This window comes from Phallusia mammillata, chromosome 8 (genome assembly GCF_965637545.1).
Source record: "Phallusia mammillata chromosome 8, kaPhaMamm4.hap1.1, whole genome shotgun sequence".
Classification (NCBI taxonomy): domain Eukaryota; kingdom Metazoa; phylum Chordata; class Ascidiacea; order Phlebobranchia; family Ascidiidae; genus Phallusia; species Phallusia mammillata.
In genome coordinates, this window is record NC_137259.1 from 18,714,279 (window position 1) to 18,736,175 (window position 21,897).

At 38.5% G+C, this 21,897-nt stretch overlaps 2 protein-coding genes across 5 annotated transcripts in view; one reads left to right on the forward strand and one right to left on the reverse strand.

The window, feature by feature from the left end:
* LOC145204840 (sodium channel protein type 3 subunit alpha-like) overlaps window positions 1-21,897 on the forward strand; it is a 96,113-nt gene that overhangs the window by 63,520 nt on the left and 10,696 nt on the right. The gene's annotated exons all lie outside the window — the stretch shown is intronic.
* Window positions 52-21,282, reverse strand: LOC145204847 (1-phosphatidylinositol 4,5-bisphosphate phosphodiesterase delta-4-like). Of its 4 annotated transcripts, none has more exons than XM_080077448.1 (20): window positions 21,197-21,282; window positions 16,777-16,852; window positions 14,692-14,841; window positions 13,975-14,075; window positions 13,016-13,146; window positions 12,244-12,304; window positions 11,253-11,321; window positions 9,810-9,944; window positions 6,588-6,773; window positions 6,351-6,463; window positions 5,254-5,398; window positions 5,110-5,190; window positions 4,863-4,941; window positions 4,381-4,520; window positions 2,520-2,672; window positions 2,337-2,454; window positions 1,798-1,973; window positions 1,623-1,724; window positions 1,046-1,235; window positions 52-789 (listed from the first exon to the last, which is right to left on the reverse strand). In XM_080077448.1, the coding sequence occupies exons 3-20, from the start codon at window positions 14,837-14,839 to the stop codon at window positions 692-694; spliced, it is 2,226 nt and encodes a 741-aa protein (XP_079933574.1). In that variant the 5' UTR covers window positions 14,840-14,841; window positions 16,777-16,852; window positions 21,197-21,282; the 3' UTR covers window positions 52-691. The 4 variants fall into 4 exon arrangements, with proteins under 4 accessions (XP_079933574.1, XP_079933573.1, XP_079933576.1 ...); XM_080077447.1 differs by lacking the exon at window positions 21,197-21,282 and adding an exon at window positions 16,928-17,679; XM_080077450.1 differs by lacking the exons at window positions 1,046-1,235; window positions 21,197-21,282 and adding an exon at window positions 16,928-17,679.

Sequence of the window (21,897 nt, forward strand, 5' to 3'; positions counted from 1 at the left end):
AGACAACAAAGTTTTAATTGCGTAAAGCCCAAGGCAATTTGTATTACCACGTTTGTAAATTAAATTTTAATGCCTGTACTTTGCGCTATAAAAACTCAATTGAGTGTCGATAATTTCATTTACATTTTTTTCGAAAAACAACAAAGCATAAATTGTACAAAAATCATTCAAAAATTAGTAAGCGTTAACATCCAAAAACCTTGAAAGCAGCGCAATAACGGAGGCAAAAATAAAATGGCGCTGCGTTTTGTTTCAAAAGAGCTTGCATTATTTTTTGGTTGAGGCTTTCAAACGTACATATAGAAACAAATAAGCGGTATCATCAGATTTTTAATACGTGTGAAGAAACTTTTAAAGTTGTTGAATGTGGTTTGATGCATTAGTATAATACACAATAGGTAAGATTAGAGTAACATACACCAGGGCACAGAGCTGCAGCGAAATCAGTGAAAGTTTACTTTTAAAAAGTGCTACAATTACAAAACAGCATGTCAAACAAAATCATAAAATACTTTGCAAAGTGCATTTATTGCGAAATACTTTACAATCTGACACAGTAGTTTATATGTTTGCTAGTTTCTGCTATAGAGCGATTGCGTTTTTGCTCAACTCGTCGAGTTGCTTTAAATGACAGCAAAAAAATCGTATTTTACACAGTTAGATTTCGCGGAAATAATCTTGGCAGTGTCCCTTAACATTTGGTTAACTTCTTCATGGCGATGTTAACGAACAGAGTCGCTGGGTTGATGACTTGACACCCGTGTGTTTCCAAATGTACATGGCGATAGCCTGAAAAGAAGAAAAACAATTGTCGCGGTAAATTATGAAACACCTTTTGGGTTATATGACATAAGTATGACGAGCAATGCGGTACAACTCTAGTAGTGTTAGCGGCGTCGGCATTTAGTCATGCAACAGTGACAAAGAAAATTGGTTAGACTAGAGCTTTTTGTCCATGAGTCATACTTCAACTGGGTGTTATTGACGATTAAATGTCGTTTACTACACAAATACTTTGGTTTCAGTTCGTTTGAGTTTCTTTTACCTCTACTGATACTATCAATAGGCACAATGTATGACCCCACTAGGTCGTCGTCGCCGTATGTGTCCTTGTCTAGCACTTTAAACTCCACAAACGCCAGTTCTGGTACTAACACTTTGAACTTAAACGGGTCTTCATTCACCCAGCTGGGGTTAAATCCGTTGTTGCTCACAACTTTGGTCTTTTGCGTTTGCTTTTAGGAAAAATAACATTGTTGAAGTCTGTGCTAAACTACACAGTAATACCAAGATAAAGGTTAACCAAAATCTTACAATGATATTTTCAGTACATGTGCTTCGTATTTTTTAATTAAATGTGCTTCATTTTCAGACATATGTTGCCCCGTACCAATTGCCTTAAAGACTTGTGGACACGTGGTGCTTATGGTAATTAAGTAAGCTGTAATTGTTTCAAATGAAATCCCCTGAACTTAAGAGCGTTAATTTAATGCTCTCTCGGCATTGTGTCGCTCTGCTACGAGCCCCCACCCACGCAGAGGGCCGGCCACTTTTCGGCTCTTAAGAAGAACTTTCCGGCCGGCGCCCTTCAATAATTGCCGAACTGAATGATATTAACGTACGTTGTCTACGTCACAGCCCAGTATGGAGACCACCACGTAGGGATCGACAACGTCCGAAGACTTTGAAGTTTTGGGTTTGGGCAGCTGCTGTGCCGTGATTATCTGAAAAAATATTATTTTTGTTAGTGTTGCGATTCGGAGAACTTGAGATCCGAACAGAGTCAAGACGTCATACCCTAATAGTGATCTCCACGGGATTTATGTTGTCGGAGGACTCGCTAACGTCATACGGATTAAAATTTCCCTCCAGAAGCAGTTTGGGTTTTAAGACGTAACCACATCCTCCATTGGTTCGGAACTTGCACTGATTCATGTATGTTTCACTTTCTTCGGTCTGATAGTTCAGAGCAACTGCAAAATACCGACCACGTGGTTAACACGGAATAAATAGTCTACATGGCAATATGGACGTGGTGCACTGTCAATCAAATGCCGATCAGAGTGCATACGATGTGTTGTAGTAAGTTTGGAATGTGTGGCTTCTTATTGCCACTAAGTGATATACCATGTTGGATAATCTATAGAAAGACAAATGTCATTCACCGTTCGGTGACCCCGTGGACTTATGTTAACATGGGAGTTTTTCGGGATGTCGACGATCCACTTGGCAGTCTTGTTACTTTAGGAGGTCAAAAGGTTGGTGGTTCCCAAGCAGCAAAGCATGATGTGACTAATGCTACGTTGTGGTCTACAGATTAATTAACGCGAACTTACCAATTTGGCAACCAACATTCCACAAAGCCAGTGGGCTGTAGTTGCTTGAATTTGTCCGCGATCCTTTGGGGTAAATTCGAACCAATTGCCATCTGTTGTGTTTTACGAAATCATCGGGCTAAACATAATTTTTAGTTATGTATCAACGTATACTAGCCACGTATGTTGTCTTACAAGGTTTACCTGTGACATAATTAAGCTTTCTGCCTTGTCCTCGTTTAACGACGAAATTTGTTTATAACACGAGTTTGCATGGGCGTCGTCAAATCCTTTGAAATGTCGACTTTGCGCGTAAACGACGCATCGCGAAAGTGCAGACGAAAGTTTGATTTTTTTCTGAAAACAAACAACAAGTTATTGTAACAGCATCAAGATAATAAATGATAGCAAGCTGCAGATGGTGCACAACAACAAGGTATTTACAATTTCCGACACAAGCCAGTTTACTATAAAGTGTGCCCTAGGTCAAGACACGTAAATCTGTTTGATCATATAATCCTAAAATATGATCTAAAAAACGAAAACAACAAAATATCTCAAGCCGACATATTTCTGATACAATCAATGATAACGCCACTAGCTTGGCGCGTTTGTTGTCGCTCCTGAACTGAGCGTGCAATCAAAATCCGCCATTTTCTTGGAGCTTCTTCAAGTAACAAAAATGGCGCCTTTAACGATATAGAACGGTCGGAAGCCTATAATTTAGTTACTGAAAAAATTGACTAGGTAAATTTCATCGTATTAGTCAGGAGACCAGGTCATAATGCAATAATTGAACCAATGTTGTATAGTGCAAAAATCTTGATCGTATTATTTTCCACTTTTCCATGTTTTTAAAATACGGCATGTGGTCAAAGGCAGCTATAGTTGTTTGGCTTTTGGATAATCTAAATCGATAATTTGCTATGAAGGAAACCGAATGCAATTACACAATCGTTACATTGCAGCATTCAGTGAAGTAAAGCAGCACATTTACAAAACTTCTGTTCATTTTTCGCCCCCGCAACCCGCAATTGGTTTGATATTTATTGTTGTCGGTATTGAAATTACAACTAGCCCCTTCCCCCTCCACTGCATCAAATTGACTCTAATACCGTTTGTCACGGTTTTTTGAATGCCGCGGTTAGCGACTACTGACACGACTGGAAATTTCTCCGACTTAATTTTCCCCAGCAGCAATTGTGGTACATGTTTTTCAGCGAAATGTCGATTTGCATGAGTTGCAACCCTGGCCTTCATACAAACAACTGACTTTCTGTTACTCTAGGTCACATTTTGAGCTCAATTTATAGCTTTTGTCGCATGGATCAAAGCAAAATTGTATGTTTTTATAAGGTGATAAAACGTTGCGGACAGCAGAACGCATTGCATACTTTGCCCTGTATTGGAGTTTTTTGCATTAAGTCGTGAAAATTATCTACGGACCATGTAAGCTTGACTGACTGGTAAATCGGTACTACACAGTAGTTCCACAAATAAATATATTTTTAGCCATTACCTGCATGTTGAATTATTTTTATAGAACTACAAAAATAACCTTGCTTTTTTCGTGTGAATTTCTCTATAAACGCCTAGGAGAAACTTGCATGTCTAAAAACGTTTAAACATATATTCCAATAAAATTTTCTGATGCAAATAAAAATTGAAAGCAAAAGTTATGATTTATTTAGTGAATTCCCATGTGTATTTGTCGACCAGTCTAGATTTTCTTAACGCAAATCGAAAACACAACTTTGTTATAATTATTTTAATTAATATTTTTCAAGAATAATTTATTAAATTTGATTATTAGACGCCGTACTAATTTGTGTTATTTTTTTATTACCACATAAACTGGACCACTAAACGTTTTCTACTTTTTTAGGTTTTAAACCTTTGACTTATTAATTTTTATTATTATTGCTATTTAAATACAAAAACAGACAAACAAAACCATCAAACAAACAAACACTAGTAACAACTCCTTTTACTTAAAACCTGAACAGCTTGCTTTAGTCAGGCAGAGTTTGAATCTTAAAACCCAGCAAATATTTAAACAACTTACTCCAGAGCTTTCAGACTTCTTTTTAATTCCATTTTCTTCAACATCAGCGGCTTCATCCTCATCACTAACTTCCCCATCTTCGTCACTCGCATCCGGATCAACAGGCTTTGAAAGAGTCTTTCCCTTCACCAACACTTTCCCTGTATATCCAATGTGCCATAAAATATCCCAAATCTCTACAACTTACAAATGCCATGTGGTTGACATGCTCTAATTAATTTCTTCAACTGCTATTATAACAGGTTATTTTTTTAATTAAGTTGCTGCGAACTACTAATGATTGGAGTTGCTATGTGACGGATTCTTTCCAACTAGTTGCTATTGACCTACTTACTCCGTGGCTCCTGGCTTTATCTTCTGGTGTTTATCACCAGATAATCGTATAGTAAATTATTTTGCGCCTTTTTGACATTAGATGTGGCCATATTAGGTAAGTTCAAGACCGCACATCATCTAAACAAAGCGTCACCAACAGTGTGCACCTTTCATGGCTTCAGGGCTGGGTAGGCAGTCTTCACCGTTACGCACAGGCGATATGAGCAGCATTGTCCCGAGCACATCCTGTTGTTTGCAAAGCATTATGATGATTCACCAATTGTTAATCGAACCATGTGCCAGTGAAGCAATGAACAATTGACAAAGTGTTACCAAGGCAGCGTTAGACGTTGTAAACGTGCTTTAAATGACCAACGTTAATCACCAACAAGCTTATCCCAAGTTTTGACTTACCTTCATAATTGCGGCCATTTTGTTTTGCTGCTCGATGGAGCAATGGTTTTCGATGGATAAAATGACTGGGTACTCCGACACCTGGAAGGGAAACCGATCGGTTCATTGTCGCGGTGACTTTTGGGACATAACTTAGTCCACTACCTTAAAGGCATAATCCCTTATTGCTTGTATAACATCTGCGAAGCGAATTTTCGAGGTCAAAGTATATCCATGATATATGATTGGCTCTCCTTTCTCGCCATCCCAGCAGTCCAGTTCCACACACCTACATCCTCTTTCCAATGCCCTGTGTAAAGTTATCGATAAAGATATTTCCAAAAACTAAGGTTGACCGAACGTTACGGAAAGTATTTTTTCGAAATGAACAAATTTATTAATACGTGACTCATAATTGTGTTTGTACACCACTAAAAGTCTAAAAAGTGGCAAAATATTATCAACATGCCGTTTCTATGTTTGAGCCTTTAAGAACCAAAAAAAAATGTGCAATGTACGATTTTTGCATTTCGGAAGACAGATTTTGTGCAATAATCTGTGAGTAAAAGCTAATGACTTTTGGGTTTCATCGGTGTTAAATAGAATAGTGGTTGAAAAATATTTTTTTTTATATAAATGGTGTCGTAGAATGCTTGATTTTCGATCCGACGCTATTAAACCACTGCGACTTGGAACTTGATGGAATAAGAATTTAGTAAATCTGGATTTCTTATTCATTCAAAACAAACATTGATTCACTAATCGCGAAGTGGTCTAAAATGTATGCCACGAACTGACAAACAAACAAAAGATAAGACTACGGATCTGTAATATTTGACATGACTTGGTCGTTTAACAATTTTCTGTGTTACTTCATTGAACAATGTCTTATTGAATGAAAAATGTTATTTTTTTGTAGTCTCTTTACTAATTTCTTTGTTGCAATCTTGGAAATCCAATAGTTTGAGAAGTTATTTACTGTTAAAACAAACAAGCTCTGTTCAGTTGCAAACATTTAAACTGTGAGAAATATTTATTGTGGGAACGAGTAATTTTTGTGGTTGGTGATGAAACCGAAAATGTCATGCTTGCATTTTTTTGTTTTTATACCAACAGTCGAACTACTGATTTTATGAACTCAGACCAGGTTCAACTGATTAGATCTTGGTTAAACTTGAACTTACAGGTTTTGCAAACTCTGCATTCAAGAATACTTGGGATTTCAAAGCCCCGCCCCCTTTTTGCAGCGAAGCGCAACATACCTTATGTAACATTCCACACTTGATTTGCCAAAAAGCTGGTCCTCTGTTAAGTACGTGTTGTGTGACGATGCGATATAATAGTGTGAAAGCGGTTGCGTCATGTCCATGTGAACCTGCAGAGAAAATTTTATCCAAGTTTTTAGGCCGAAAGTGTGTTGACCTACATCTTCGTGATGGAATGTTTTAATCGAGAGTTGTGTAACAACAGTTGACGCTGGAGCCTAAGCGCGATCCTACCTTTCGATGTTTGTAGGTAAATATGTCGCCGAAATCAGACAGAAGCAAATAGGTGAAACCGTAGATTGAAATTTTGTCGTCCTTCTTAAAATCCTGGTCGGGTTCATAGGTAGCAATTAAGCGTAACGCGTCTTCAACCGAGATTTCCTGGTCGTCTTGATCCTCTCGGAAAAACCTGACAAGCTCCTGTCAAAGGTTAAATGGTTTGAAATTTGCCGGTCTGACATTATGCGCGGCGTACTAATTTTAAGTCTAAATTTGCAGTGGAATGCTAAGGGCATAATATTCGTTGAGGATTTTCTTTGTTTGAGCGTTAGGTACCAGGTGTAGAAAAAAATCAAAAATCAAAATATTTAAATATATCGATATAAAAGTATCTTCAACATACAACAATATTATCTTTTTTTTGCAAAGCATATGCCATGGTCTTGTTGTTTGCTTCTATGTTTTGTGTCAATAATTTACGACCGGTGGTGGTTTTTAGCCTGAGGAGTTCTAAGCGGCCTTTTTGGTTTGGGGACATTTAAAATTTCAGATGCTAAGTTATGTCACTTGTGTGTGTCGCATCCGCATTGCTTGACCTCAAACATTACGTAATGGTGGTTTTGGGTTGTTTTACGTGACAAGGCGTGACATTGTCCATTGCATGGCTTGCGAAAGGTCAAGGCGAGCCCATGACACGGTGATATAGCCGGTGTCTGTGCGCCACGTTTTTCAAATTATGGTTTGATGCAGATCCACTTGGCGGATGGCCGCTGTGGGCGTAACACTAATACATGCCGTGCGTGCGTGTTTTCTGTTTGCGCGCCATTTGCACACCTAACCCAGGTGTGGCTACGGTGCTGGTACAACGTATGCTTGTGTCCAACTAAGGTTGTCGCTGTTGTTTACCAAAATCGACACACTGTTTTCTGAAAACAAACATCTGCTTGTTGCAGCATTTTTGTTGCATAACATGTATTTTATATTAGAAGTGTCAACCACTGAAAAAGGTGACAAACATTTTCCTATCTGCTATTTTTTGACGATTTGTGTTGCATAGTTTGCCATTACCAAGATAAAAACTTCACAAATGACGGATATTTAAGAATAAAATTGTCGGAAAAGCGAAATTTTATTAACAGTATGTCTGCCAACAATTTACGACTCGTATAGTTTATGCCTCACCATGAGACAAATCTCGATAAAGTGAAACCATTGGCACCTGATCAAAAGCGACATGCGCAACTAAATGATTTTCCTTCTGAAACGAGGCCCGATCTCCCGTGGGATTTGATTTCACGTCACGCAACAGCTTGCTTCGTTGGCGGCAGTCTATCGCACCCACGTCATGTGTTCCGATCTTATTCGTACGCGGGACCTCGCTGTGAGATTATGTCACCGGCGGGAAAGCAGACGCATGACTCCCGGCGAAAAGGCTTTCAATCTCTGGTATGATTCACGTTTTGAAAGTGGCGTGGTATTTGCCGTCGTAGGTTGCAAGACCTCCTGTCATTACCACGGCGAACCTGATCCACTAATAAGATAATGCAAATGCGCCTTTCAACACCCTTTTGTTTTTCAATGCGTTTTACAAATATTTTATCATGACCCAGTTTCTACAATTTGCATATAAACCCTACGTCGAAAAGGATTGATTTTCCTCAGTATTACATAGGAACTGACCGGCATGATTCCATCAACTGTTGCGTGATAAAACTTTTGGTGTCATTTTCAAGCTAATCTCCTGATCGCGTTATTACACGCAAATTGTGTTTCTAGATCTGATAAAAATCACTTTGAAACGGAAGATTTGTAAGATATGTGTCATTTTACCAACCAACTAGCGAAAGTGGAAAAGATTGTTTTTGTCAAAAACCTAAACATTGTTATTTGTTTGGTTTAAAACTCGGCCAAACGGTGTTTGTAATCTAATTCATGAAATTTCGTGAAAAAATCGCCCCAAAAGCGATGCAACCTATCAAATGAAACGGAAACCATTAATAACGGTTAGCATCGGGAAAGGTTTAGATATCCCAATGACACCGTGGTCTTTGCCCCACGACAGGAAATGCTGTTTGAGCGAATTTCTGAAATGGTTTTACGCATGATCATTCTATTTGCAAATCTGACAGCTAAAATTTGCAGCCGTTTTCGGGATTTTATGCTGTTTAGGTCAGTGTTCTGCGAATTTTAATTTCAACGAACAGTAGTCTGTATTATTTTTTAGGCCTGGTCAGGTCAGAGATCAGTTCCGGCGTCCGGAGAAGGTCACCGATGTCGTCTGATCGATTGTCTGTTCACTTTCCGGGCACTTTGTTAGCAATGAGTCACGTATTCATCAGTCCGTCCATGAATGATTAATGGTCGCGGCAAAATCAATGCCTGATTCATAAATTTGGTGGGCAACAAAAAATATTAGTGACCTTTGTAGCGCCTGGTTTGCCCAACAGACCGTGCTCAACAGAGAAACCACGTAAATCGATTGACACATCAGCCGTCGAAAGCGCATCCGCAACTCTCCACACGATCACACGGTGGAGCATGGCACCCCCAGGTGATGCCAAATGCGTGGCTTTAAACTTTACCTTCTATCAATATTGGTGAAGTGATGTAAACCCCGAACTAATATTTGCTTTTTGTTCAATGACCCTTACCCCAGAAAAGTAGGCCACAGTTACAACTGACTTTCTCGGGAACCCGCACAGGTCAACGGCCTTTGTTTTCACGATGTGAAATGAAGCCGACATTTTTATACGAGAGCAGTTTTCATATTTCATATGTATTACCTTCAAGCTTTTCTGTTTTTTGACTCATAAAATGCCGTCAAAAGCAAGCAGTCTCAGGCCTCTGGGTCGTTAACCCAGCGAATACAGACACCAAAAACGTTTAGGAATGGTTTATCACTGCGTCCTGGGATTAAAGCCCTAAAACAAGCGTTTTAAACTTATTTTGGGCTTGACCTGGCCTTGTCCTTGTAGTTGTGTGTGTTGACTTTATCTATGGGCCACCGTAGCGAATGCTGGAACTCCAACAGGTGTTTCATGACACAGACAAGGCCCGTGTCTAGCAGCCAAGCCCGTGTCTAGCAGCCAAGCCCGTGTCTAGCAGCCAAGCCCGTACACAGTTTCCTATGTCTGAGACAACTATTTTCTGTTTAGTGAACCTAAAATTTATACCTGATGCTAAATAAAAGTCGAGAGCCGCTTCAATATGCCAGGAAACTAGAGGCTTTGAATTTACCTTGGCGCTAAGTTTAAGGTCAGCGTCGCAGTAGGACTTGTACAGCCTTTCTATCTCCGGTCTCCACGAAATCTTTTGGAAAAAGTCGCAGAATTCCGGAAAGTTAAGACTCCCGTCCCCGGAAACGTCGCACTCCTGTGAATAAAATAAGTCGCGAAAATTACAGTTTGAAACAATTTGTAAATTCGCCATCACGACGCCTGAGAACTGTTCGACCAAGTTCGAACGATCAACTGTATTTAAACACACACTTTACGGTTTGGGAAACTTTAGACAATAAACATGCAAGTCAATACGAATCAGCACGGCATTTTGACGTCTCCACAATTCTTATGTCATTTTAAAAGCACTTAAATTAGGCTGCGAATTGTATATTGGTGGGTAAAATGACATATCTTATAAATTTTTCCTTTTTTATCAAATCAAACCCTTTAGAAAAGCACTTTAAACCTAGTATCAGGTCGTTTAGTTCTCTTGAATTAACTTTTCGTGGCCTTATTTAACAGTAGACGCCAAAGACGCTTTAGAGGCGTTGTACCGATTTGCGACAATAAGGGTCAGGTGTGCATAACGCTCACAAGAGCGCCAACGTCTTGTATGCAAAGTCGTGCACGCAGCTTGCGTAGATGCAGGGCGGCATGTTTGGGAGAAAAAAAACGTCGAAGGTGAAGAGCGAACCGGTTTTAGAATTACACAACTAGTTCAATAAAGCGCCAGTTATATAAGTAGGTATTGCATCAGTTATAACGACGGTTTCCGTTTGCCACCGGCAAAAAAGTCGGATCAAACCAACTATCTTGTTTACCATCGACACAGATTATATATTGCGGTAGGCAAGGATGGCAGTACGGTACGGTACCATTGCGTTGACCGTACCTCGTTACGAAGAGCGTACCATACTGTACCACCGTACCGTACAAAACGTCAAAAATGAGAACGCACCGTACCGTACTTGAGGTACGGTACTCACATTTGTATCGTACCTTCAAATAAAACAATCGGAATCAGGCGGCGCTTAAAGGAAGGCTATCCCAAAAAGCTTTACAAGATTTAATAACTTTATTTAACTAATTTCAGAATAAATTACAAATGCCGAGTTAATCTCTGTTATTGTCATGTGCGCGTTTTGATGATAGGCCTACAGTGCGTGTAACTCAATTTGCATAGCGGTCAGCCAGTAAGCACAAAATATTAAGCAGTGACGTTATCAACTTTTCTAACCACCTTTTGGTACTGTGAAATGGTGATCAAATCATGTCACAAACTCATGTCATTTGTTTGTGTGTTTGGGTTGGGATTTGTGAGTTATTTTTGCCATATTTGTTTAATAAACCTTTCTTGGCGCAGGGTAGGCCTAAATACTATATGGTGTTGGTGTCTTTAATCGTTTGGTAGTCGGCTTGTGTCTATTTTACATGAATCTCTTGTGGTGAAAATACTTACATTCAGTATCTTTTTGATGTAGGACGACGTCGCTTCAAAGTTCAGCTTGTCCAAAAGTTTTTTGATTTCCTGTTTAAAACAAACATATTTCGCTAGATTTTCTAACCGAGTCGTACATTGGTCACACCGTTTCATGTAAATATGTCTTTATTTTAAACCGTTTTCGTGTGAATATGTCTTTTTATTTTAACTAATTCACAAGGGTATCTTTTTACATTTTGACTTTTAGGGCCGTAAACCTTTCTTTATAAAAAACGCAACCTAGGGCTGTTGCCAAATAAAGGTTTTGAAATTTTCAAATGTTCAAATATTTTTTTTTGCTTTCAAATCAAATAATAAAATATTTCCATCAATAATAAATTCCTGAGATTTAAGGCCATTATGAAATAAGAATATTTTAAAGTCATTAGACAATAATTGTAAAGTGGCTGTGGTCCTGGGCATTAAATCTATCCACTAAATCTGTTTTTTTCGTTTAAATTTAAAAAAAGTAGAGACCTGTTATAGTTATTTTTCGTAAGAACCATGTCTGTTTTCAAGTGATTTTTCACTTTTTTCCTACAGCTTTCTATTGAACACTTGGTTAATTTAACTGTGATCTTTAACATTTACTTGAATAACCTTAATTGTTAATGTGTGTAATTGATACTGAAATGTTCAGAAAACCACCGTGCTTTTTTGCCCAAATTTTTTGGAAAATGGGTATTTAAGGCTGGAAACACTTCGCTTCTGTTTAATCTCCATTTCATAAAAATGTCACCAATGTGTTTAATTCAATTGATTTTGCACCAAAATTAAGGTTTACGGCTTAGAAAAGATTATTTGATGACAGCTCTACCGCAACTCTTGTATAAAATTTGAACAGTTTCGCAAAACTGTTTTGTTTTAACTGGTTAGGATTAGGCTCGAACATTGGGGTGCTATTTTTAAGCGTCCTTTACTACTGACCTAAGTTTGTTATGGAATAAATATTGACGATGTCACATATTACCTTATAAGACAGAAGTTTGCTGTGGTCTTTGTCTGTCGCCTTGAAATGTTCCCAAATCCACCTAAAAACAATAGCGTTAGATGCGAGGGACTGAAGTACGCATGTGTTTTCCAACGCTGACAAGATAATGAGGATGATATTACAGATAATAATCAACCGCACCATGACAGGTCTGCAATCTCTATAATCCTGCAAACATGCACACGTACAAAAACAGTGGTGCAACTGTTCAATCCTTATCATTTTAAGTTGCAGGAAAACACATGGAAGTGCTAAAGGCACGAAAGCAGACTTAGATAGCCAATTCAGATAGCCAAAACAAAACTACATAGCCAATTCATTGTAATGGTGATATTTTTGACTTTTTACTTTTATCACCAGTACGAGAAACTGCAATTAAACTCTTGTGGTTTTGTTTTTATTCAATGAAAATTCTACATTGAATTGTGGGTATAAAAAGTTTCGTTTGACGTCATATTGCAACATAGATTGATCCAATGTATGTTGTACACGACTGTCCTGTTTCACGGTTTTCACAACAACGCGAACATATCTATTAGAATCTTCGTCAGAACGTTTTTAAAGCGTTTTGTGGACCATTGGTAGTTAAGCACTGACTTTTGAAAATTTAAATTTTTTTGTTTATTTTAAACATGTTTATGTGATAAAAGTAGTAACCACAACCGTAATATGCGTTGGTTGCAATGTAGAAGGGGTAATTTACAAACATTGTTTGTAGAGAACTAAAAAAAGCTCTTGTAAATAAACCTACAGCTTTTGTTTGGTTTCCACGTTCATTTGGTCAAGGTTTGCACTTAAATGTCCCAGACCAGTCACCCATAGATCACATAGTTGGGGGTTGATTGCCACGAGATTGAGGGGATAAGTGCGATCTTCCAAGACCTGAACGAAAGTAAATTGGTTTCGCTTGTTAAAAACCTTCACGATTCCATCTATGCGGGAAGCTTATAGACGACGTGCGCATTTTTGTGTGTTATATTTCAAGGAAGACGATTGCGAATTTTTCGAAAAGTTTTCAAAAATCACAAAGCGGTAATGTTTGTGGGAACGCTCACACCATAATCGAGATCGAAAAAAGGTTTTATGACGAACTTTCGCGTATTTTTGTACAGTTAAGCGACTTGTCCTTTTACCGGTTGATGGAAATCACTCACGTATTTTATATTTATCAAACTTTTCCAAGGTCGGTTTCGCACCGGGGCTCGATTACACTTAAGAAGCACAAGTTTTGACATTGCTTGAACGATGGAAAATGATTTGAATTCTTAAGTTATGCTAGTTTCATATAACGTCGGACGCGATGGTCCACATTACACAAACTTTTCTGTACTTTGTGTTTTTTGCCGCAACATTAGCTTGGTAAGGTATACATGGCAAGTATTTTCGACAATTATACGCTGCCTAAAGAGCAACGAAAAATCCTAGATCATCTTCTGTGCCTCTTTGGTTCACCGAAAATCTTCGTTAATTAATCGGTTTTGGTATCTCGCTCTTCTTTATCAAACTTTTGCGCCAACGATGTTTTACTGATCTGATTTTGCCCATCGTGCTAATAGGCAAAACGTTAGCAACTAATGTTCTTAAATAAAACAGTTCTTTGCGTAACTATACACCAGTTACTATATATGCAATCTGGTGGACGTAACGTTTGTTTCGTATTCTTTTCTTATACGCCGGCAAGTCTGTTGCGTCATCAAGCGGTTAACGTACCAGACTAAAGCACTGATCTTCGTCCGGCTGGTGGCGCCCAAGACTTTCCCAGATTTGGCTTTGATGACCTTTTCGTATCCCTTTAATCTTTTTCAGGTCCACTGCAAAGTAACAATGCACGTTAATGCCTGGATGCGCCGGATAAAAATTCAACATAACTTCTTTGTGTTATGGCTCGTATATTCGAACGTAAAAACTTTGTTTACGAAACATATTTCAAACGATATAAACCGAGGTAAAAAAACGTGGGGGATATTTTTAACTTGACTCCAGTTTTTGTGGAGAAATTGTTGTTTGTTGCTTCAAGCAAACACAAAGATTACAGACGACAATTTAATATGCGGTTTTTGTTTTTCGCTGTGCCGCCAGAACTCTCGTGGGGCTGAACAATAGTAATGGAATAGTGTAACGGCGTCGGTGCATATGAAAGTGAATAACGAAGTTGGCACAAATTGTATATGAATGAAACTGAAAATTGGTGTGGAATTTTCCATTCTTGGAAACGGTCTGGTTGTATATGTTTATCCAGCGCACTATAGTTAGATCCGTGAATATTTTTTTTCGTGAAAATGGTTGTTAAAGTCTTCTCGAAGCGCATTGCTTTTAGGCCATTAATATTTCCACTACAATTGTTAAAAAAGCACACAACATTTAAAGTGAGACTTGGTCACACAAAGGTTTTCAAGCAACACATTCACCACCACCTCATCAACTCACAAAGTTTGTATTTTCTCGAGCCGCATGTCTCCTTGAAAACGATCAGCGACAGGTGATCACGTGACAGCTGAAGATGGCGTGTTTTCTGCCAGCGTTTCGATCGAACCTTGATAAAATGACAACCAGCCTCCATCGCGTCGAGGGCCATATCTGCCAACAAACAACAGTTCACCGAAAGTTTAGCATTGAAGCGACGTGATGAGCACATGACCTTGTGGTTAAAGGTCAGCACACGAGGTCGCATGACAGGGCTCTTTTCACCTTGTTATCTTATAAAGTGGAATGTGATATCAAACCGAAATTCTTGACGGCAAAAGGATTGTGCTACCGCCGACTGATATGATCTTGATCCTGTGGCAACTATTTCAATGCGCCAAGTTCATTCAGAGTATCGAACCGCTTATTGTACCAAATCGAACCCACTTAGCTGATGTGGTTGTTGGTGATAAAACGCCTAACCGTCAACGACACTTTCTGTCTGCATTGGCGCAGATATTATTATCTGTAAATCGTTTTTAAGTTGCAAAGTTACGTAACATTTTTTCTACATCGTGCCACGATCTTTATTTTAATTTGCGAATGATTCCTCGCTTCCATAAACATTACCTATCGTTAAGAAATGTCTGGCTGAAAAAACTTTTAAGTAACAATAACCCAGTTTGTTTGACCACGACCGTTTACACTTGTAGTAACAATCTATTTAGCAAACATCATTGAAACGCGTTGCAATGAATGAGTTTGTTTGTAGAGCGGCTTACTATTTTGTTCAATGCCCAGACTCGACCGGAATGGCCCCAATCTGGGTAATTGACGCATTTTTCAAACTTGCCACGTCCAGTAGCGCACAGCTTCTGTTTTTTTGAGACAACATCAGTGTTTTTAAGGTCAAAGATATATCGACGAAATTTTTCTGGGAACTAACCACAGGCTTGACGTCAGGGTATTTGTTTGCTATTTTAAAGATCACGGACGCAAAGCACATCATTGGCGCTACCCTAAAACTACACTCTTAAAAAAAAAAAACTTTACCAATTATTTTGCTCAACAGCCCCAGTGTACCATACACACCATTTAGCTTAAATCCAGTGGTGTTTCTACACGTGATACAAACGCATCATGCATTAAAGTCTACTATCGTTCATTTGCTCGAAATTTATTCTTCTTACTAATAACAAGAACGCCTTCGGGTTATTTGTTAAACCGCTAAGTGTCTTTTTTAGTCAATCGTTTTTTTTTAATTCAAAATAGGTGACTTACTTTATGTTAGAAGTATTACCAAAATACTTTATACATTACTTTCCATTCAATTGCAGACACAATAAGAAAACGGTGCTAACAAAACTAAAAATTAATTTTAAATCTAGTCTTTTTTACGGTTTTGCATAAGGCTTGGAAGTCGCAATTGGTATACTAATCTCTATGGAACTCGTTTGGGTTGCGATGTTTGCAACAATTGGACTTTTTAAAGACCTCTATTGTTTTCACCCTATTTGCTGTTTCTGTCTTAAAACGTTACTTACTTTTGTGTTTAGCAAAGCGGTCGTTTGGTTTTAAGTTTTTGGGGTTGCATAACACTTTCAGTTTTGTGCTGCACCCTTTCTTCCGGCGCTTGAAACTATCCAACAGGGTTTCTTTGGGTGGTTTCTTTTCCTGTTGAACCCCACCCTCTTTCCCTAACACGGGTGGTTAGCTTTTAGGTCCCAACTTGACTGGTTCCACCAACGTAGCCCCGTCTCAATGTCCAAATGCGCCAACCTCACCATCTGATGTGAGTCCCTGCCACATAACGCTTATAGTAACGGTGTAGCTGCAGCGCGTCTACCATCCCTCCACCAATTGTACCCTCAACTTCGTCGCGCTTTTTAACGTCTCAACGTTGCGCAGCTTTTCCGGCCTGGTGAATATTTTTGCGCACGCTACGATTTTGCCCGGCGAAATAAACTCAACTCAACTCAACTCTTTCCCAGGTCACGCTAGGAGCATGCGACTGAATTACACAGTCACATTTACGGAGGCGTCTCACCGAAATAGTAAGACTGAAAAATACCAAATCAATACGGTTAAGTTGACGTATTCACAACTCACCTATTGCAGTTGGTTCGTATGCGTCGTTACTTTTCTGATTCAACGACAGTTCTTTCGGAAGCGGCCCAGTCTTTCTCTGCGAAAAAACATCATTGCATTAAATTCTGTAATTGGTAATCCATCTCTATTGTCCTCCGTGCGATTAGTTTACCTGCATCTTGATTTTTTTGCTCATTTCGCTTCGATGGTTGCGTTAAGATACGCAGCATAAAGCACGTACGCGCTCTTTTTATTGCAGATTTGTTGTCGAGTTTTACGGCTTACAGGTAAACTCTGCTCGGACTGGTACGCAAATAATTGCGGTGACCCGGTTGTTGTCAGGTTTTGTATGTCAAACGTGTCGGGTTACCCTGGAGGTGTCTTACCACCGTTATAAAATGAAATACACACACAAATTGTTGCTGTCAATTGAAACTGTTCACAAGCTTATTTAGTACTAATTTATAGTGTAACTTCAACTTTTATTGACTTTTATGACAGGACTATGATCTTAGGCTCTGTAAGGAGTCCACTGAACAAACATATTGTTATGTTTGCGAAACCACTTGAATACGTTACAAATACCTTAAAGTTTCAATTATTCTGACTTTTATAGTATTTGGCCTTACACTATCCCACAGTCTATCACCGCTAGTGTGATGTTTTGACCCTGTCCATATCAATGCGTTGAAATACGACTCGTCTGTTCAAAGTTTGCCCAGCACATTCACTTAATGCACCTAATTTTGATTGTAATTTGTCAGCTTTCCTATAACTTCTGTACACGTAGGCTACATACAGAGATTACTTAAAACACTTTATCTGCCGCGCCTGGTAACATTATCAGGTTATTGTTTTGGAACACAACCACCCAAATGTCTGCTACTCGTCATTGGCTGATTGTCTGTGTAAACTCCCAGTACCTCGTACTACGACACAACGGGCGTTCTAACTGCGTTCAACCAACAAGCGCATTGGAGCATGAAGCAGCTAGCAACGCTGGTCCAAAAGCGCTCGGGTGTGTCAGCCAGTTTAAGTCGAGAAAAACTCTGCGTTTCAATCGTTTCAATGCCGTTAACCGGTAATGAAGTAGCAGAAAACCTACCCCGCAGGCGCTTGTGACCAAATATATCACAAACGTACCACCTGCAAATATTATAGGCGACATATTACAACCCGCATATTATTGTTATTATCGCAACAGTCCCCATGTTAATTGCTTGAGGTCATGAATCATTAATGTTTAATAAAATGGTTGGGAAATAAATGTCAACCAGCGCTTAGTAGTAGGGTTGAAAATAATTGCTTTTCAGAAAGCGTACTTAACTAAGCATCTGTGGAGAACCCGCCACATGCGGCCCTTCCAGGGTTTTTGTGCTGCCCGCGAAGTAACTTTTAAAAGTTATGTGTTTTAATCAGGCGGAATACCCTGTCAAACCAGTGAGTTCACACAATACAATCATTCTCCAGTAGTGGTATACCGTATTTACTCGATTGTAAGCCGCGGCTTACATTGTTTTTTTACCTGCCGTTGGTGCCGCTTATACTCGGGGGCGGCTTACAATCGAGTAAATACGGTATGCAACGTTGCATAATCGAAATAGCCCATCTTTAAAATTCGCAATTGCAATTGTGTCAATTTTTTTTTCATTGTTGTGTCATTGTATGTCATTGTTTCCACACAAAGCAATAAAGAAAAGTTGGCTCTTTCATTTTGCTTTTTGTTTGTTATTTATTACAATATTGTTTTTTAATAAAGCTAAATGGCACTAATAAACATTTCCCTTTTTAATCATCCAAAATTTTGTTGTCATGTTACACTGTAACCAATGTTTTCGACTTACTTAAAAGTTTGTTTTTGGCCCTCAAAGCGATTTGAGTTTGAGACCCCTGCTTTACAGTAATTATTAAAAATACTGATAAAACGTTTAGTTCACTAGGTTGCATATTTATAAAAAGTTTTCGTTCTACGAGTATTTTAAATAGCTTTACACCAATTTAACAAAACTTATTGTCTTTTTTTGAAAAAAAGTGATACTATTTTAAGTGTAAAACTTAGCAATTTATAAACGTACAAAGAGGAATATTACGATTTTTTTAAACCTAGTAAAAGTTTTGAGAAAAGTTTTGTGACGTGATAAAGCCTATTAAGTATCTTTTGTAAACGCATATTTATAATCAAAGTTTGTTTTTCGGGATGTAAACTAGTGGTATTTACTATATGATCAGGTGTTTTGACTTGTAGCCTTTTTACTAGGAAAAAAGACTTTTACTACTTGTAGACTTTTCGGATTTTTACTAGGAAAAGCTGGTCTGAGAATTGAACCGCTTTGGGCTTGGATTTTATCAGAAGGCAGACGGCCAGTATTGCCCCTGATTGCATCTCATTCATAATCAACGCCATCATGGCATAGTCGACCAAGCCGCGTTTTTGGTAATAACCAATCTGAACGCCAAATGTCAACGTCTTGAAATTTGCATGCAAAGCTATCTGGGTGTCAATCTGTTTTTAAACAATCGCCGTTTGTTGGTGCGATATCGCGTTGAAAATGGCGTAACAACCTATTGCGTCACAACTGTAAATGCCTGTCTATCGTGCATGGCGTGTGTAAAATCGCGTTCCTGAGAGGAGGTAACGTGCGTTGAGCAGAACAGGCTAACACATGGGATGTTTTTCTGAAGGGTAAACTCGAGAAAGTAAGAAACAACCGTTACCTCTTTGCTACCTTGTTAGTTTATGTAGGTTACACAGCCCCTGGGCCAGCGAACGTACGAAAAATCGTTGTCGTTTATAAACTATCACCCTTCGTCGCGTGCAAAGCCGCTACTGGTGATCAAGAGATACCAATCACTATTAACGCCGGCGGTTACAAATACTCCCTTTCTCCTAACTTATGCAACTGCGGAACGAAAACGCCCAACAGTCATTTCCCCAACTCATGCAAGTGCTGAACATTAATTCCTCAAACTTGCACCTCCTGTCATTATCAGGCTTGTTTGCACGATATTCTCGTTCCACTTATATCCAGAAAATATATAAACGCTCAAAAGTAAAAGAATTCTGATCCACAACTAACTATCAGCCGTGCAGTGTGAAAGATACAAATAAAAAATACCGGAAGATAAATAAATATGCCAGACTACTGCTAAACCATCAGTACATTAAGACATTAGGAAGTTTTGTGAATTCTGATTTGTCATAGTTCTCTTAAACTCTTTTATTTACCTATATTTGTTAACTTGGGTTCACGTATTATCTTAAAGCTCGTCGTGTACCATAGCGTGGAAATCACCGCTCTAATATAGCAGATTTGACATGTTTGTTGATTTACCATCTTTGCACACGAGGTTGAGAAAATGTTCCGCAATTTTGTGGTATTTATAGTCTTATCGTGTACTTGCTGCTTCGAAGACTAAAAATCCATTACAAAGCGCTAAAAGTAAAAACACTCGACTAACATTGTAACAAATTTAAAATTTAAGTTTGTTCGCATTTACGAAAAACGTTTATTCGAGTATTTCGTTGCGTTTGTATCCTATTGTGCTTTACCGAACCAAAATACTGTGTATAATTTAAAAAAAGTGAAAAATAAAATAAATTTACAACAAATGATAATGCCCACAGACTGAAAACCGCTAATAACGTTTACTGTGTAGCAGTTATTCTTTGTTGCTTGTAATGTACTGTTTTTTTGTTTTGGAAATGATAACCCGTGTTGAGTTTGCAATCAGAATGGTTAAATGTTTTTACATATTGGAAGCGTATAGTGGATTGTTTAAGGTCATTATGGTTTTGAGGTCGTCAACACTTTTTGTTCTTTTGGAACTTCTTTGCGACAGACACGTGCGTTTTGTGACTATTATTATCTACATCACCAAGTGTCTAATTTATTTTTAATTTGCTTTTGCTTGGTGTCGCTAGAAGTACATTGATCAGAGGTGAGGCTAGACGCTTTCTTTTTGGACCCTAGCCCCTAATAACGCTTCACTTTATTTTTGTTCTCTATTGCGCATTTATTTTGCAATTTTCGGTCTGCTATTGTTCCCTCTGGAGTTTCCAGCTATTAAGCATGCAAGTGCATGAGTTGCTGCACGTATTGAGGCTTGAACGATTGAATATGAGTTTCCATTCATGCAATGATCAATGACCTATTCAGCCAAGTATTCCATCAACTGGATACCAAATTTTATTTCCATCAACTGGATATGTTTCACGCATTTAACAAACTGATGTAATAAAGTTTACATTTTTAGGGTCTTGTGTATGGAAATACTTGTTTTCGTTTTCCACATAACATGGCGAAATGTTTAAATTTTTAGGTATTACTGGGTTCAGTCACTCACGTACGCATTTAGAGCGTTTCCCAGCAACCTCAACACCAAGGGAATTAATTTAATATGTAAACAAAACTCATTCGCAGACAAAACAAATGCTACTTACTTTTTGAATGATGGATGGTTGATGCGTTGTTTCTTCGAATCAACTTCAATTTTTTCTCACATATCAACGCTGCACATATAACATACAAATGACTGTAAACCTGTTTGCAAAACCTTACACGTGTCCTAGTTTCATTGTCCTTAGTTTACATTTTAATTATTTAAGAAAGAGCTAACGAAGTGTTACACGCTGCTATCCACCAAATGTGCTGGGCTGTGCTAAAAGACTGACCTCACTTGCACAATGACATTTTACTATTGTCGATTGTGATTAGCAATTTGAACGTTGTTGGACGGTATCTTGTACACGCATTTTCAGTGATAACTTCCTGTTTATCACAAACGTCTGCAATACGCACCCAACTGTATTGATTACGACTGGACTGGTACGCCTTGTTTTGTACATAAATTTCTTGTTTGTCAAATCAAACGATGATTACATAGCAATAAGTGAACCTAACATACCTTTCCACTATGACGATTACGCCTACCAAGTACACCGCTTAGCCGATCAACCTAACCTGTAAACTCGTTACTGCGCATTTCCTTACTATGCATTTTTATTACAAACCCTGACATAATCAGAAGTCGAGCATCGCAAGAAAGTGTGTCGGGCATGTGATTTGTAAATCATTAATGAGCTGAGGTTAACGCGTTCTACCATCCCTCTTGCCTTGATTGGCAACGCTTCCGTCTTACCGT

What these genes read in the sequence shown, in the direction of transcription:
- LOC145204847 (XM_080077447.1), bottom strand. Translation starts at nt 16,951, where the DNA reads ATGAGCAAAAAAATCAAGATGCAG. An exon ending in CCGTGGAGATCACTATTAGG is followed by an intron (nt 1,725 to 1,797) that starts GTATGACGTCTT and finishes ATATTTTTTCAG; the next exon opens with ATAATCACGGCACAGCAGCT. An exon ending in TGGGCTGTGACGTAGACAAC is followed by an intron (nt 1,236 to 1,622) that starts GTACGTTAATAT and finishes TTTTCCTAAAAG; the next exon opens with CAAACGCAAAAGACCAAAGT.